The following is a 13,265-nucleotide window of genomic DNA, read 5'->3' on the forward strand; positions in this document are numbered from 1 at the left end:
ATATTTATAATTATATTTTATACGCATATGTATATATATATTTTTTAAAAATGCTTATTTTACATGGAGGATTAGAGGGACCACAAAATATATGCTCATGATATTATCAAAATATCTAAAATGAGAGAGCACATACTTGTGATAGAACTGAAAAACAGAATAGGGGAATTGTAGAAGAGTAAAATTCACTATTTATGTGGCATTTCTATTTTTCTGATTTTTTTTTTCTTTCTATAGTACATAATATTCTTTGGATATTTGTATAAAAGATGTACTGATGACTATATATAGTAAAGGCTCCTCCTTGACATTTTGCTAAACCTTGATTTTGTTGTTCATGGTATTTTTGCAAATCAAAATGACTTTTCAAATAAATTTAAATAATTAAAGCTCTGTTTGGAAAAAAATTTAGATGCGTCATTGAGTTCCACAAGCAAGTCACGCAACTTTAATTTCATCAACAATCATTTCAGGAAGTCCACATGTCAATCCCTACATGAACGACTTGACATCCAAAACATTTGAAACATCAGATCAGCTATTAGATTTAGAATGATAGCACAAAAATATTTTGTAACATGAATAACACAATAAAATCTCTTTAAATCTTTATACAAGAAAAAAAAAAATAATATTCAATAAAAATAAATTTTATCATTCATTACATTTGGAACAATCAACTTATTAGATTTGGAATGATAAATAACAAAATAAAATTATTTCAAATTTTCTTACAAACATGTTAGATTAAATTTGAAATGATTGATTCCTTCTTCATAGCACAAAATTGTTTTGTGATGTGAGTAACATAATGAAATTTATTTAAATTTTCATACAAGGAAAAACAAAAAAAAAAAAAAATTTACTTTCAAAGATGATATTCAACAAATGATATGAAGGCACCATATTCATAATTATATTTTATACGCATATATATATATAACTTATATATATAGAGTACTGATCTCTTACTTCTCGTGGAGTAAAAAAAATTTTTCGCACTTTGTATAGTAACCATTAGATTAAATCTAATAGTCACATTCTGAACCCACCTATAGCTTTCCTTTTAATACAAAACCACAATCATTATTTCTAGTTTCCAAATTTAATATTTACCAATATAATTAATTATAACAATAAAAGGTAAATGCTAAAAAAAATAAAAATAGAAATCTCTTCAGCTCTAGAAATCACGTCTCACCATTAATTGGAATTTTTTTTCTACAATTTATTTTTATAAGTTTTAGAAAATTGCATCAATGACTTGATACTAAAATTGATATTGTCTATTTGAGTGTAAAAAAAAAAAATTAAAAATTGAACTATTGACATACAGAACAATGAAACATCGACTAAAAAATAATAATTTTTTTTTATCTACTTGATCAACTTAATGTAATATGACTCATAAAAAATTTAATTGATTACAACTTAAATTATTATATACCTCCCTAAATGCATGCTATTTAAAAATTAGAAATTCAATCTATTTTTCTCTAACTCTTTGTCACAAATTCTAATTAGTTTGTAAACAAATCTCAATTACTCATCTGTCATAATAAATCGCACAATATATTTTTTCTAGTTAATAATATATTCTATGAAATTTTCTAGTTAATAATATATTATATGAAATTTCAGATTTTCTTTGTAAATTAGTTATTTTTCTTAATATTTTCTTTAATAATGCTATTATTATACTATCATTATTTTTATTTTTTTAGTACTTACCTTTTATAGTCATAATTAATTGTATTGACAAATATTAAATTTAAAAACTAGAAATAATGATAGTAATTTTGTATTAAAAGAAAAGTATATAAGTGGGTTTGGAATGTGACAATTAGATTAAATCTAATGGTCACTATAGAAAGTGTAGAAGAATTTTTTGGTTCTATGGGAGTAAGAAATCACTGCTCTATATATATATATATATATATATATTTAAAAAAATGCTTATTTTACACAGAGGATTAGAGGGACCACAATATATATGCCTATGATATTATCAAAATATCGAAAATGAGAGAGCATATACTTGTGATAGAACTGAAAAACAGAGCTCTACGCCTCAAACCCCTCTCCCCCTCTCTCTGAAATATCAATGTTGCAGTCTCTACACCTACTCTCCCCCAGCTTATCCTTCCCTCTCACCCATCCCCACAACCGCTCACTCTCTCCTCCCAACTTTTTCCACAGACCCATTACACTCCACACTCTCTCAGCCCACCTCCGAACCAGACCTGGACCATGGCTCGCCCAAGTCCCCGAACCCACCACAACTGCACCAGAGGACGGACCCATCGAACTTCCACCATCCACTCCATCCATTTTCGCCACCACCGACGACCCTACGCCTCTCCAAGTCGCCACCAGTGTTCTGCTTACCGGGGCCATCTCTGTCTTCCTCTTCCGCTCTCTCCGTCGCCGTGCAAGGCGAGCCAAAGAACTGGTACACCCCCCCAATATTTCTGTTTATATACAAGTATATATGTGTTGTTAAGCTTTAATTTGGCATTCAACGAAATGGGTATTGGTAGGATTAGAAATTAAGGTATATGTATCTAAATATGTAAATCTATTTGTGTTTTTAAGCTATAATTTGGTTTTTAATGAATTCGCTTTTGTGAATATCAATGTGTTTTGCTTAGGTTTATTTCGGTTTTTAATGAATTGGGTCTTGGTGGGATTAGAAGAATTAGAAATTGAAGTATATGTATGTATATATGTATTTCTGTGTGTTTTGTAAAGCTTTAATTTGGTTTTTAATAAATTGGGTATTGGTGGGATTAGCAATTTAGGTCTTCGGGAGCAAAGAAATCGTTGAAGGAGGAGGCAATTGATAGTTTGAAAGCTATGACACCGACAACAATCGATGGCAATGCCAAATCTCCTCCCTCGCCCATTCAGGCTTTCTTGGGTGGTATAACAGCTGGTGTCATCGCGCTTATTCTTTACAAGTTCACCACCACTATAGAGGCGTCCCTCGGTCGCCAGACACTTTCAGATAATTTCTCGGTTGGTTTCTGAATTCTTTGTTTTTGTTGAATCCATTTTTATGTTAAATGTGAGCACTTTGAAATGTAGAATTTGAAAGTATTTCATTTATCAATTGCTTTTTCTGCGCCTGCTGAATCCATTTTTTTGTCGAGAAACATTTTTTATAGTTTTGGCTCATATCAAGTAGCATTTCAGACTGTTTAGGCTTGTGTCAAGGAGCTCCATTTTTATGTCGAGAAGCATTTTTTATAGTTTAGGCTTGTATCAAGAAGCATTTCAGATTGTTTAGGCTTGTGTCAAGGAGCATTTTGAACAGTTTAAGCTCAACCATTTTAGATGGTTTAGTCTCGTATCAAGGAGCATTTCCAACATTATAAAATTTGAAAGTATTTCAGTCACACTAAAGGAAAACATGCCCCAACCCTTTTTCCATATTATGTGGACATAACAGAAGTGAAGTCTCATACTGTTTTGGTTATGCTCAACTGACACACACACAAATTAAATAAGAAGAAATGGTCTTCCTATATTAATGTGTGAAAAAATAAAACTCGAGGCAAGTTCTTTTTTTACATGAAATGTGGTGTCCTTGCTTATTTGAGGAGTGTTTAACTTGCTGAGTGAATTCCAATGGGTGGTGTGTTAACTTGTTGTGTTCCTCATCATGTAACTCAACTTTCTTTGTTTTCTTCCTTTCAGGTTCGCCAAATAACAATAACCATAAGGTGACCCCCGCAAGGCTTTGACTACTACCTTTCAGCATGCTGTACTCAACTTCTTTATAATATTCACAAAACTTTTTCACCTACTGTCTGCAGGACTATTATCAATGGGTTGTGCTATCTTGCAACATTTGTTTTCGGCATCAACTCCGTAGGTTTAGTCCTGTACTCAGGCCAGCTTGCCATCGACTCCTTCATGGGAGATTCTACAAGTGAAGAAACTCAGAGTATAGATGAAGCAAGATTAAATTCTACAAATCTGATAGCCAAGAGTCCCTCAGATAGCTCTGGAATGGACAGCAGTAATGGGGAACAAAGTTCAGATAATACACAGTAAGGTAAGATTCAAAAGGAACAGGTTTCAGTTCATCTGATCAATTTGTATTACACATATATCTTTTCAATATATATATCATGCAATTTTATAAACTGTCCTTTTCCTGGATGATAATGCACTTGCCCTATAAAAGTATTAGCTTAGTATAAATATATAAGATAGCTTGGATAAAAGCAACTTATACTTTTAGAGACCAGAAAATTTAAACAACCAACACCAGTAATTAGAAATTAGTTCTTCTCTCTGTGCAATCATGGAATTTATGATGTTCTTTGTCTGTGTGTCTACAATGTTTAGTGTATATCCCATTGTCAGTCTAGCTTATTTGTAGGGTTCATAACACGTGATATAGGAAGATTTGGTCAGTAAAATATAACATATTGACAAGTCCGGTTGCAGAATTCTAGATCAATCTAGAAACCAATCTGGTTCCCTTGTTCATTTTAATTAAACTGAGCGAATTGTTTCTTAAACTACTAAAAGTCCCATCTTATGTTAGCCATGTAGGAACTCTCATGGTTTTGTGCTACTTGCAAGCAAATTTGAAAATCCTAAACAGAAACTGCAAAACCAACATTAAAGTGATAATTCTGCATGCTTCTCCTATGAAACCAGCTTGCTGGTCATCAACATAGTGAAATTTATTTCTAGTTTCCGGCTGTGATCATTGTGGGCAGTGAGCAGCTATGTTCTGTTTTTACCCTGTGGTCTCTCATGGGCTTCAATTGCCCTCGTGATAGCAGTAATTTCCTGACCAATCTTTTGAAAAAGTTCTCCAGTTGGAGGTAGACTGAAACTCACGCAAGTGAGTCAGATTCGTGTGCACAACAGTCTGCCACCATAGTCACCAAAAAGACAACATTCAGATAGGAGCAAACGTTTACAGTAGGAAGGTGGTGGCAAAGTAGGGTGCAGCCAATTGACCATAAATAACTCTAATCACTGCCTTCTCAAAGTATCTCTCATGAATATGAGTGTATGTCATGAGCAAAACACCTTGTAGAATGCCGGTGATGAGGACATTTGGGCATGAGTTGCAACAACATTCTGCGCACCCATGGTTGTTACCTTGGGGTTGTTGATGCAAGGAATAATGTGCCAAAATGCTAATCTGAGGCAAGTGTAGTTTGAACAAGCAAAAGCCACCAGGAAGAGACATGTATTTGAGAGAGATGATGGCTAGGTTACTTTTAGTAAGACCACTTCCGATTAGAGAGATCAGAATGAGGGATACTGAGGACAGAAAAACTGACTGCGGACGTTGTGATGACCTTGTGGGCGGGTGTGCCGTGGGCGAGTGCAAGAGACACTGTCAGGCTATCACACTGGCGAGCTACGGGTGCACAAGTCCCACATCGCCTGGGTAGAGGAAAGGTGAAGTGCTTATATGTAAGTGTATCATCTCCAATTGGTATGAGGCCTTTTGGGATGAAGTCCAAGAGTAAAACCGTGCGGGCTTAGGCCCAAAGCGGATAATATCATACCATGTGGTGGAGCGGGTCGTTACAGACGTGTTACTGATCACTTACAAAGCTAGCCCTCTGTCCTTGGCTTCAACCTGCGAATGCCCATTAAATAACTATGTGCTTGAGCTAAATTCAGCCAAGGTCTGTATATACTTGGTGATTAAATAAAGAGGGTGGTGTTTCTGACCTGCACTGTTCTCTCAATCCAAGCTCTCTTGCTATGGTTCTCGTAGCTGATGAATGTGGTGTGGGGAAGTTTCAGGCAGCTGCAGAGAAGGAAGAGATGATAGGCAAATATGATGAGTAACCCCACTTGGGATCAAACCTAAATCCAAATATTTTTCTCTGTGTCTGTCTGTGTGTAAGTTGAAGATTATGCAAGATGGGTTGGTAGAATCTTAATCTTGAAATAAAATTAAAATTCTCGTCTAACCTGTGTTTCTATGGTGGTGGTGATGCCTTAAACCATTAAAAAATGAGAGAAGACAAACTTACAAATACCTTGGCCTACCTCTTCATGTGGATCCAGTTAAAATGCATATGCCACTCAATTATCAAGTAGACATATAGCTATATGTGTGTGTGTGTACACGAAATGTTATGGCAAGCAAGGACATTGAGGAAAACATGTTACGCGTGTGTTATTTTTTTTATTTTTTTAAGCCCTGACTAAATTTCAGGGACACCGTGCAAAGCGTCCCCTTCACACGAGTCAAATAAAATTCAAGCTTGACTTTCTACTAAAACCAATCTTTGATGTTAAAACATGTTGCGAGGTTCATAATTCATTGTTGTTTAATGTTTCATGAAACACCAAATTCAGGTGTCCACTAAAACAAATCCTTGATGTTAACGAGGTTCATAATTCATTATTGTTTAATGACTGATATTATTCTGGTTACTTGTATGAACGGTAGACTACATTGAATAGATATCATGGTATTTCATTGTTGTTTCGAAACATGTAAGTAGGCCAAATTTAAAAAAGAAAAAAATGTAAAACTGATACAGAATCTTGTGAAAGTTACAGTGGATTGAACATCTATGCTTTGGCTAACTTGGGACGATCACATCAATGATGCGTGACATGGTTTCATTATGAAGATGCCTCGTTGAAATCACAAAAAGGATGTTTATGGAGTTTCCTTTTGTATATTTCTTTGAATTCTTCACAGATCCTTTTAACGTTGTGTGACAAGTATAAGAAAGGAGGAAAATCAAAAAATGGGAAAAAGGCTAAAACTTGTCATACGCCTAAACCTAAATCAAGCTTGAACTGATGAAGTCCATGAGCCTAACTAAACCTAGCACATGTTTTTTTGTACTAAACCTACACAGATTGAATTTTGTTTCATGTCCTTTGGGAGTGAGAATCCTCTTATGTTGCTGGTAGTAATTTTTTAATACAATTAAATTTATTTTCAACACATTAAATATGAAGTATTAACACTATTAAATCTTGCTTCAATTCAATATTGAAAGTATATTTAATTTTGTTGAACTTACTTACTGGTAGGGGAGATAGGAGGCTATTCGTATTTGTAAGTATCTTGTTATATGGGTCGACAAAAACACGAGAAACAAAGTCATGCAACCTTCCTATCACTCGAATCAACCGTCACACCATCTAACAGCTCAGACTCGGACCAAAAATATCAAGCATCACCATTCTACATTATCCTGAAACAGTACTACAACAAAACAAGCATAGGCACAGACAAACAGATAATAGTACTGTATTAAAGTACTTGGAATTTAAAAAGAAAAAGAAAGAGAATACTCTAAATTAAAATAAATCCTAAAAAAAAATGTACAAACAAAGCCAGAGCATAAAACGCACAATGCCAACACTGCTGTTTCCGATACGATTGACCACGACCAGAAAATTTCTTGCCAGCTCAGCTCAGAACCCAACACCAGCCGCGCCGACGCCAACCGTAGCACGGCGATACGGCTCAAGCTTTCTGCCCTTCCAGAAATAAGCATGCGGCGCAACCTGAGCCGCCGTCCTCATCGGCGCTGACTGGCACCGAGTAAGCACCAACGGCTCGTACGCCACGGCGTTCATTAACTTCTGCTCTATCATCGCAGCCATGGATGCGACGGCGGAGGGCGGCGCCGGTAATGAGCAAGACGACCTCGGCAGCAGCTGCTGTTGCGTAGGAATATTATTACAGGTGGTCTTCTTTGGCGGATCACCACCGTGCTTTGGGTTGACTAGCCTCTGGGGTAAACATCGGATGAAATCTGTGTTGCAGACCCATGTCTCCTTGGAGACCTCCATGGATAGCTTGGGCTCGCACATCATCAACACCAAGCAGTCCGGCAACACTGAGCTTTCTCTCTCTTCCTTCTTCTCATCATGGGTTTCTCTCTCTTTATCATAGTTTTCTTTGGTATCTTCTTCTGGCTTGGATCTGTCTTGGGTCACTATCTCTTCATCTTCTTCTTCCAAAAGTCTCTCATGGGTCTCTTTCTCTTCCGTTGACTCCTCTACTGTTTCTTCTTCCAATGCTTCTATTTCTGCTGACGCTTCAAACTCTGGTTCAGCTTCATCATCTGAAACTGACTGTCTGGATGACAATACAGCACAAGAGTCACTTTCTCTTCTCTCTTCTTCTTCTTCTTGAACCAAGTTTGCTTCTTTTTCTTGTTTTACAGCTTCTTGATCCACCAGAGCCTCAGTGAAAGAACTATCCAACACATTTTCTTCTTCTCCTAATATCTGGGTCATCTCTAGATGCACTTCTTCTTCTTCTTCTTCCTTTTCTTGAATTCCTTCTCGTAATAATTCCTCATTGATATCTAATTTTTCATGTGGGTTTTCTCTTTCCTCTTCTTCTTCTTCTTCTTCTTCTTCTTCTTCTTCTTCTTCTTCTTCTTCTTCTTCTTCAACTTCTTCTTGCATCTCTGTTACAACATTTGTCTCTGCTTCTTGGTTTTCTTCTTGTTTTTCATAAACTTCATCTGAAACCCACATTTCACACACTTCATTCTCTTTATCTACCATTACAAACTCACCTTGTATTTCATCTTCCTCCACATTGGCATGTTCTTCCTCATTTCCTCCTCCTCCTTCTTCTTCTTCTTGAGGCAAAGCTGATTCCCAAATCCGATTAGCAAGAGCTGACATTCTCATGGGATCAGATCTGCACCTCATCAACAAAAGAGCATTCTTTGGAGGAATACAAACACTCACTCTCCCTTCCTCTCCCTCTTCCTCTTCCTCTTCCTCTTCTTTCATTTTACATTTCTCATCTCTGATCTCCATCTCTTCCACCACATGCCTTCTCAAAGTTGTCTCTTTTATCAACTCTCTTCTTCTCTCTTCCTCTCCTCCTCCCACCACCAACTCTATCTCCCTCCCTTTTCCTCCATCCTCACCATCACCATCACCATCACCATCCTGCAAAGCCACAAACCACCTCGCAAACACCGCCCCACAAGAACTAGTATTCTCACCCCCATTCCTTCCCTTCCCGGCCTTCTCCTCCCTCCCCCTTTGGCTCAAGCACGGAAACAGACAGCTGAATTGATCAGCCCCAAACGCTCTCAAACCTTCACAAATCGCCCATCTCTGATTCCTCTGAGACAAACACTCCTGATGATGATCATTATTTGCATTTGTTGCTTCATCATTAGACTTGGAAGGAAGACTTTGATTTATCATCCCTTCATGGGTACCCTGCTGCTCTGTTTTTCGAAAACTCACCTCCCCTGATCCCCTCCTCCTTGAGAGAGTCCTCATCTGATTGTCTTGCTTCTTGGTCTTGACTCGAACCTGGCCAATGCAGGTGACTTTGGGGGAAGAAGGCTCTGGGTTTTCGAATGCAGCGCAGCCTCTTTTTCTGGGGAACATGGGCGAGGCTTGTCCTGCTGCTTTGATGCTTCCATTGGTTCGGAGTCTTCGACTGCGAGAGTTGGAGAGAGAAAGTGGAGGGTCTCGCGTGCGACCTGGGCTCAACATTGATTTTGATGACAGTTTCATGGAGGAGGAAGAGAGGCGAGAGGCGAAGCAGACTAATAGCTCGTTGCTACTACTGCTTGTGTTCGCCACACTGGTCCGATACTGATATTGGGGTCTCTCTGAGTCCATCATTGTATTGTTTCGGCCATTAAAACACAGTCAAATGGTGATGAATTTATGGAGAAGAAGTGTAACATAAATTTGATGTATATATTGGTGGCTTCTTGCTGTGGAGATTCAGATGGAGAGAGAGTGTGTTGGGGCTCTAAATGACAGAAGTACCCTTGGCATTCCAATCTTAAATCTAGTTAAAATATAAATAAATAAATAATTGAAATTAGGTTTGGCTTAAAGCCTCGGTTTGGAAAGATGGAATTGAAAGAAAAAATAATAATAATAATAATAATAATAAAAGTAGTGATATTCACACCAAACACTTGCAGTGAATTGTAATATAAAATAATTTTTAATTAATTATTTATACCCAATTTAACTAAATGAAGAATTCTACTTTCTTATTTATTGCATAATTGATCAATTAAAAGAGTAGGTCTAGCATCTATCCACTGCAAGAATTATTTTCTTAATAATAATAATGAGAAGAAAAAAATAAAAAAGGAGGGAAAAACGGTAATTTTCATATTTGGTTTGGCATTGAAGAGGCGAAAGAAAGGTTCAGAGAGATTTGGAGTTATAACTTTTAAAATCTCTCAATGGCTATCCTTTCAAAAATAAAATGACAAAATTAATTAAAAATAATTTTTCTTTTCTTCAAAAAAAAATATTATCATCTCATTTTTTTTTGTCTCATAATACAATTTTTTTTTTTTTTTCTTTTTTGATGTGCGTGGCTTTTTCCCCATTCTAAATTTTGGTTGACATCTTAAATTTTCAATCACGCACTTTGCATGGTTAAAGGTTTTAAAGCCTTAAAGGAAGTGGGGTCACGTATTATAAAGTGTTGATATTTTGTCAAGTTCAGATTTATTTAAAGTTTGTAAGACTTTTTTGGTGATTTATTTAAAGGTTGTATGACAATTTTTTTTTTTTTTTTTTTGGGAACTATATACCAATTGAGCGGAATCCAACAGCATTTTCGAAATGGCTGGCATTTTTGTCCGAGTAGCATGACTCTTTTATATAACTTGAGGATGGTTATCTAATTAATCTATTGAGTAGAGTTAAAGTGTTAACTATTAATTTCAAAATGTGACAAGGCGATTTAGGTTAAGTATTTACTCGTGATAAGTTAGGAATAGATTTTATTAATAATAATTTTAAAGAAAGTATACTTAGTTAACTAAAAAAAAAAGGCTTGGTATTGTTATATACGTATAAATTTGAAGAAGAGGCTAGACTTCACGAAAAAAATATTCAAAATTGTATTATAAATGATAAATACGATATCGTACTTCTCCACCCAAGTCACTTTCTCCTCTTTTTTAGGTTAGTTTTTTTTCTCAACAATAATCTGTTTCCAAAATTATAAAGTTACGTAACCTTCCACTACCATGGTAATTACACACCTCACATCAAAATAATTTTTCTCTATACTTGCATCAGACAATTCTCCATAACTAAATTCATTTATAGGTGTCTTAAAAAAGAAGAATTATTTAACTAGAAGACTCTAGTTAAAATTTAATTTTTTTTAAAAAAAAAAAGAAGACATAAATAAGAAAAATACGTTAAGCTCGAGACTCTAGTAGTTTTGATTGATGTTAAACTTAGGCAAGTGGGAATCCAATAATGAGGAATTGATTGTGCAGTTTGTACAGATTGTTATTGTATCGTAGTGAGTAGTCAGAGTTGTATACTTCAAAATCCTCCTCCAACGTGAACACATCATTAGACATTACACAAAGAGGTAGAAGACGAAGCTAGACCAGTTAAAAAGAAGATGGGTCTTGGAAATATCAACCCAAACAATCCTTGTCACTGACTCACTGCCCACATCTTTTACCATCCTCCTATCTTCTAAGTACATGGTTACCGACTTACAACATGCTTGTCCACTGCTACTCTGCAGTCACGTCTCGTAAGATATTTTTCTTTTGTAAATAAAATATATATATTTTTTATTTATTTCGTATTTGACAAAAATTTAGATCTAAATTGAGTTCGAATCCATCGAACAGAAAGTATAAAATAACTTATTGAAAATTGATCAATAAGTTATATTTGTTATATTATAATATTTGTTTTTTTTATAAATATTTTATGATAATCAAATACCAAAAAAATAAAAATATATATATTTTAAAAAAAAATATTTTACATCCAAACAAGCGGAGTCTTAGCCTTTATAATTTTTATTTTTTGTTAAATTTTATTTTAGTCCTATCTAATTTATATGTTTCTTTATTACACTGATAAAAGCCTTGTCAAAATTATTAAAAAAGAAACACGACCAAACAAAATACTGCTGGACTCTGATTCATGTAATTTAATGACTGAGATTTTCAGAGTTAAACTCTCGACACAACCACATTAACAAACATAAATGAGCTTTAATTTGTGCCCTACCATGTACTAGTATGAAGCAGCATTTTCCAGCACAGTAACCTTTTACAAAGATGAAATTATAAAGGTTCTCATGAAATTTGGACAAATTATATACAAATGGATTGTTCTGCGTTTATTATTTTGAAATTTTTTGAGATTGGTGAGTGTATTAAATCTGTTAAATAAATTTTATAAAATGACAATCTTGTATGGAGTGCATCATAATATATAATATATATTATAATATAACAGTATGATTGATCTTGCATACTTAAAATGACTTTTTCCTGAAATATATGAATAATCTATGCACGTCTAATTGTTCCAAACGAACGTTAAGAAATGTTAATTAAATTTACACTTTTACAAATGTACTATACTACACTTTGATAATGAAATAACGTTATTATTTATTTATTTATTTTTGACATAATTAGGATTACTTTTGGAACATGGGGAATCGAGAGGGACGAGGTGAAACACAAGAATCCAAGGATGCACGTGAAGAGAGAGAGACCAAAAAACACCAAGACGCCCTATTTTGTATACCCACGCGTTTTAATAGAGCGTGACAAACAATCCACATAAACGAAGCAAAACGATAAATGAATATGAGAAAATTTATGTACAGAACTTCAGACTCTCCTAAGATGAGAGTGGGAATGAAGTGTTCCTAAAACAGAGGCATCGTAGGCAGAGATAAGCTGCGTGAGCAGGCAGAACATAAAAAGCTGCGCAGCGTGAGCGCGTGAGTGAGAGAAAATTGGTGGAGTTGGCGTCTCGTGTGGTCGTCTCCATACCCTCACATGTAATCCACCAATGATCATTGACGCGTCAACAAATTTTGAGTTAATTGGTCTGATGTGGTGGGGATAGTCACACATAATTCAAAACACCACCTTGCTTGGGTATTATATAGTTTAAGAGGTGATAAAATAGAAGGTGAGAGACTGAGAGTGGGAAGAAGGGAAACCCCAACTAATGATCTAATTAGGGTTGGACCATGTTACAGTTTGTCATATTATCACAATAAATTCATCAAAGCTAAAAAATTGGCAGACTGAAACCAAAACATCAGTAAAAAAAATAACTTCAAATCATACAAGGAAACTAACTTCAAAAATTAACTGTGAACTCACAAAATTCCCACAATGTACATCTTTACAAGTAAGAATGCAATCGTTACATATAAACTATAGTATAAAGTGTGGTTGTAGTGGAGAGTGTTCGACACATTGGACACGACTTATTCTTTAGCATCCATTGTA

At 35.2% G+C, this 13,265-nt stretch overlaps 2 protein-coding genes across 2 annotated transcripts; one reads left to right on the forward strand and one right to left on the reverse strand.

Moving 5' to 3' along the window:
• Positions 1-2,033: 2,033 nt before the first annotated feature.
• Positions 2,034-4,151, forward strand: LOC132308584 (uncharacterized). The gene is made up of 4 exons (XM_059806702.1): positions 2,034-2,452; positions 2,794-3,018; positions 3,700-3,725; positions 3,819-4,151. The coding sequence occupies exons 1-4, from the start codon at positions 2,105-2,107 to the stop codon at positions 4,057-4,059; spliced, it is 840 nt and encodes a 279-aa protein (XP_059662685.1). The 5' UTR covers positions 2,034-2,104; the 3' UTR covers positions 4,060-4,151.
• Positions 4,152-7,245: 3,094 nt separating this feature from the next.
• On the reverse strand, positions 7,246-9,687 carry LOC132308583 (uncharacterized). The gene has a single exon (XM_059806701.1). It carries the CDS (start codon positions 9,622-9,624, stop codon positions 7,429-7,431), a length of 2,196 nt encoding a protein of 731 aa, XP_059662684.1. The 5' UTR covers positions 9,625-9,687; the 3' UTR covers positions 7,246-7,428.
• Between the last annotated feature and the right edge of the window lie 3,578 nt (positions 9,688-13,265).

Source organism: Cornus florida, unplaced genomic scaffold, assembly GCF_030987335.1.
Source record: "Cornus florida cultivar Cherokee Brave unplaced genomic scaffold, ASM3098733v1 CherokeeBrave_3.0.0_Hap2_Chr05, whole genome shotgun sequence".
Lineage (NCBI taxonomy): Eukaryota > Viridiplantae > Streptophyta > Magnoliopsida > Cornales > Cornaceae > Cornus > Cornus florida.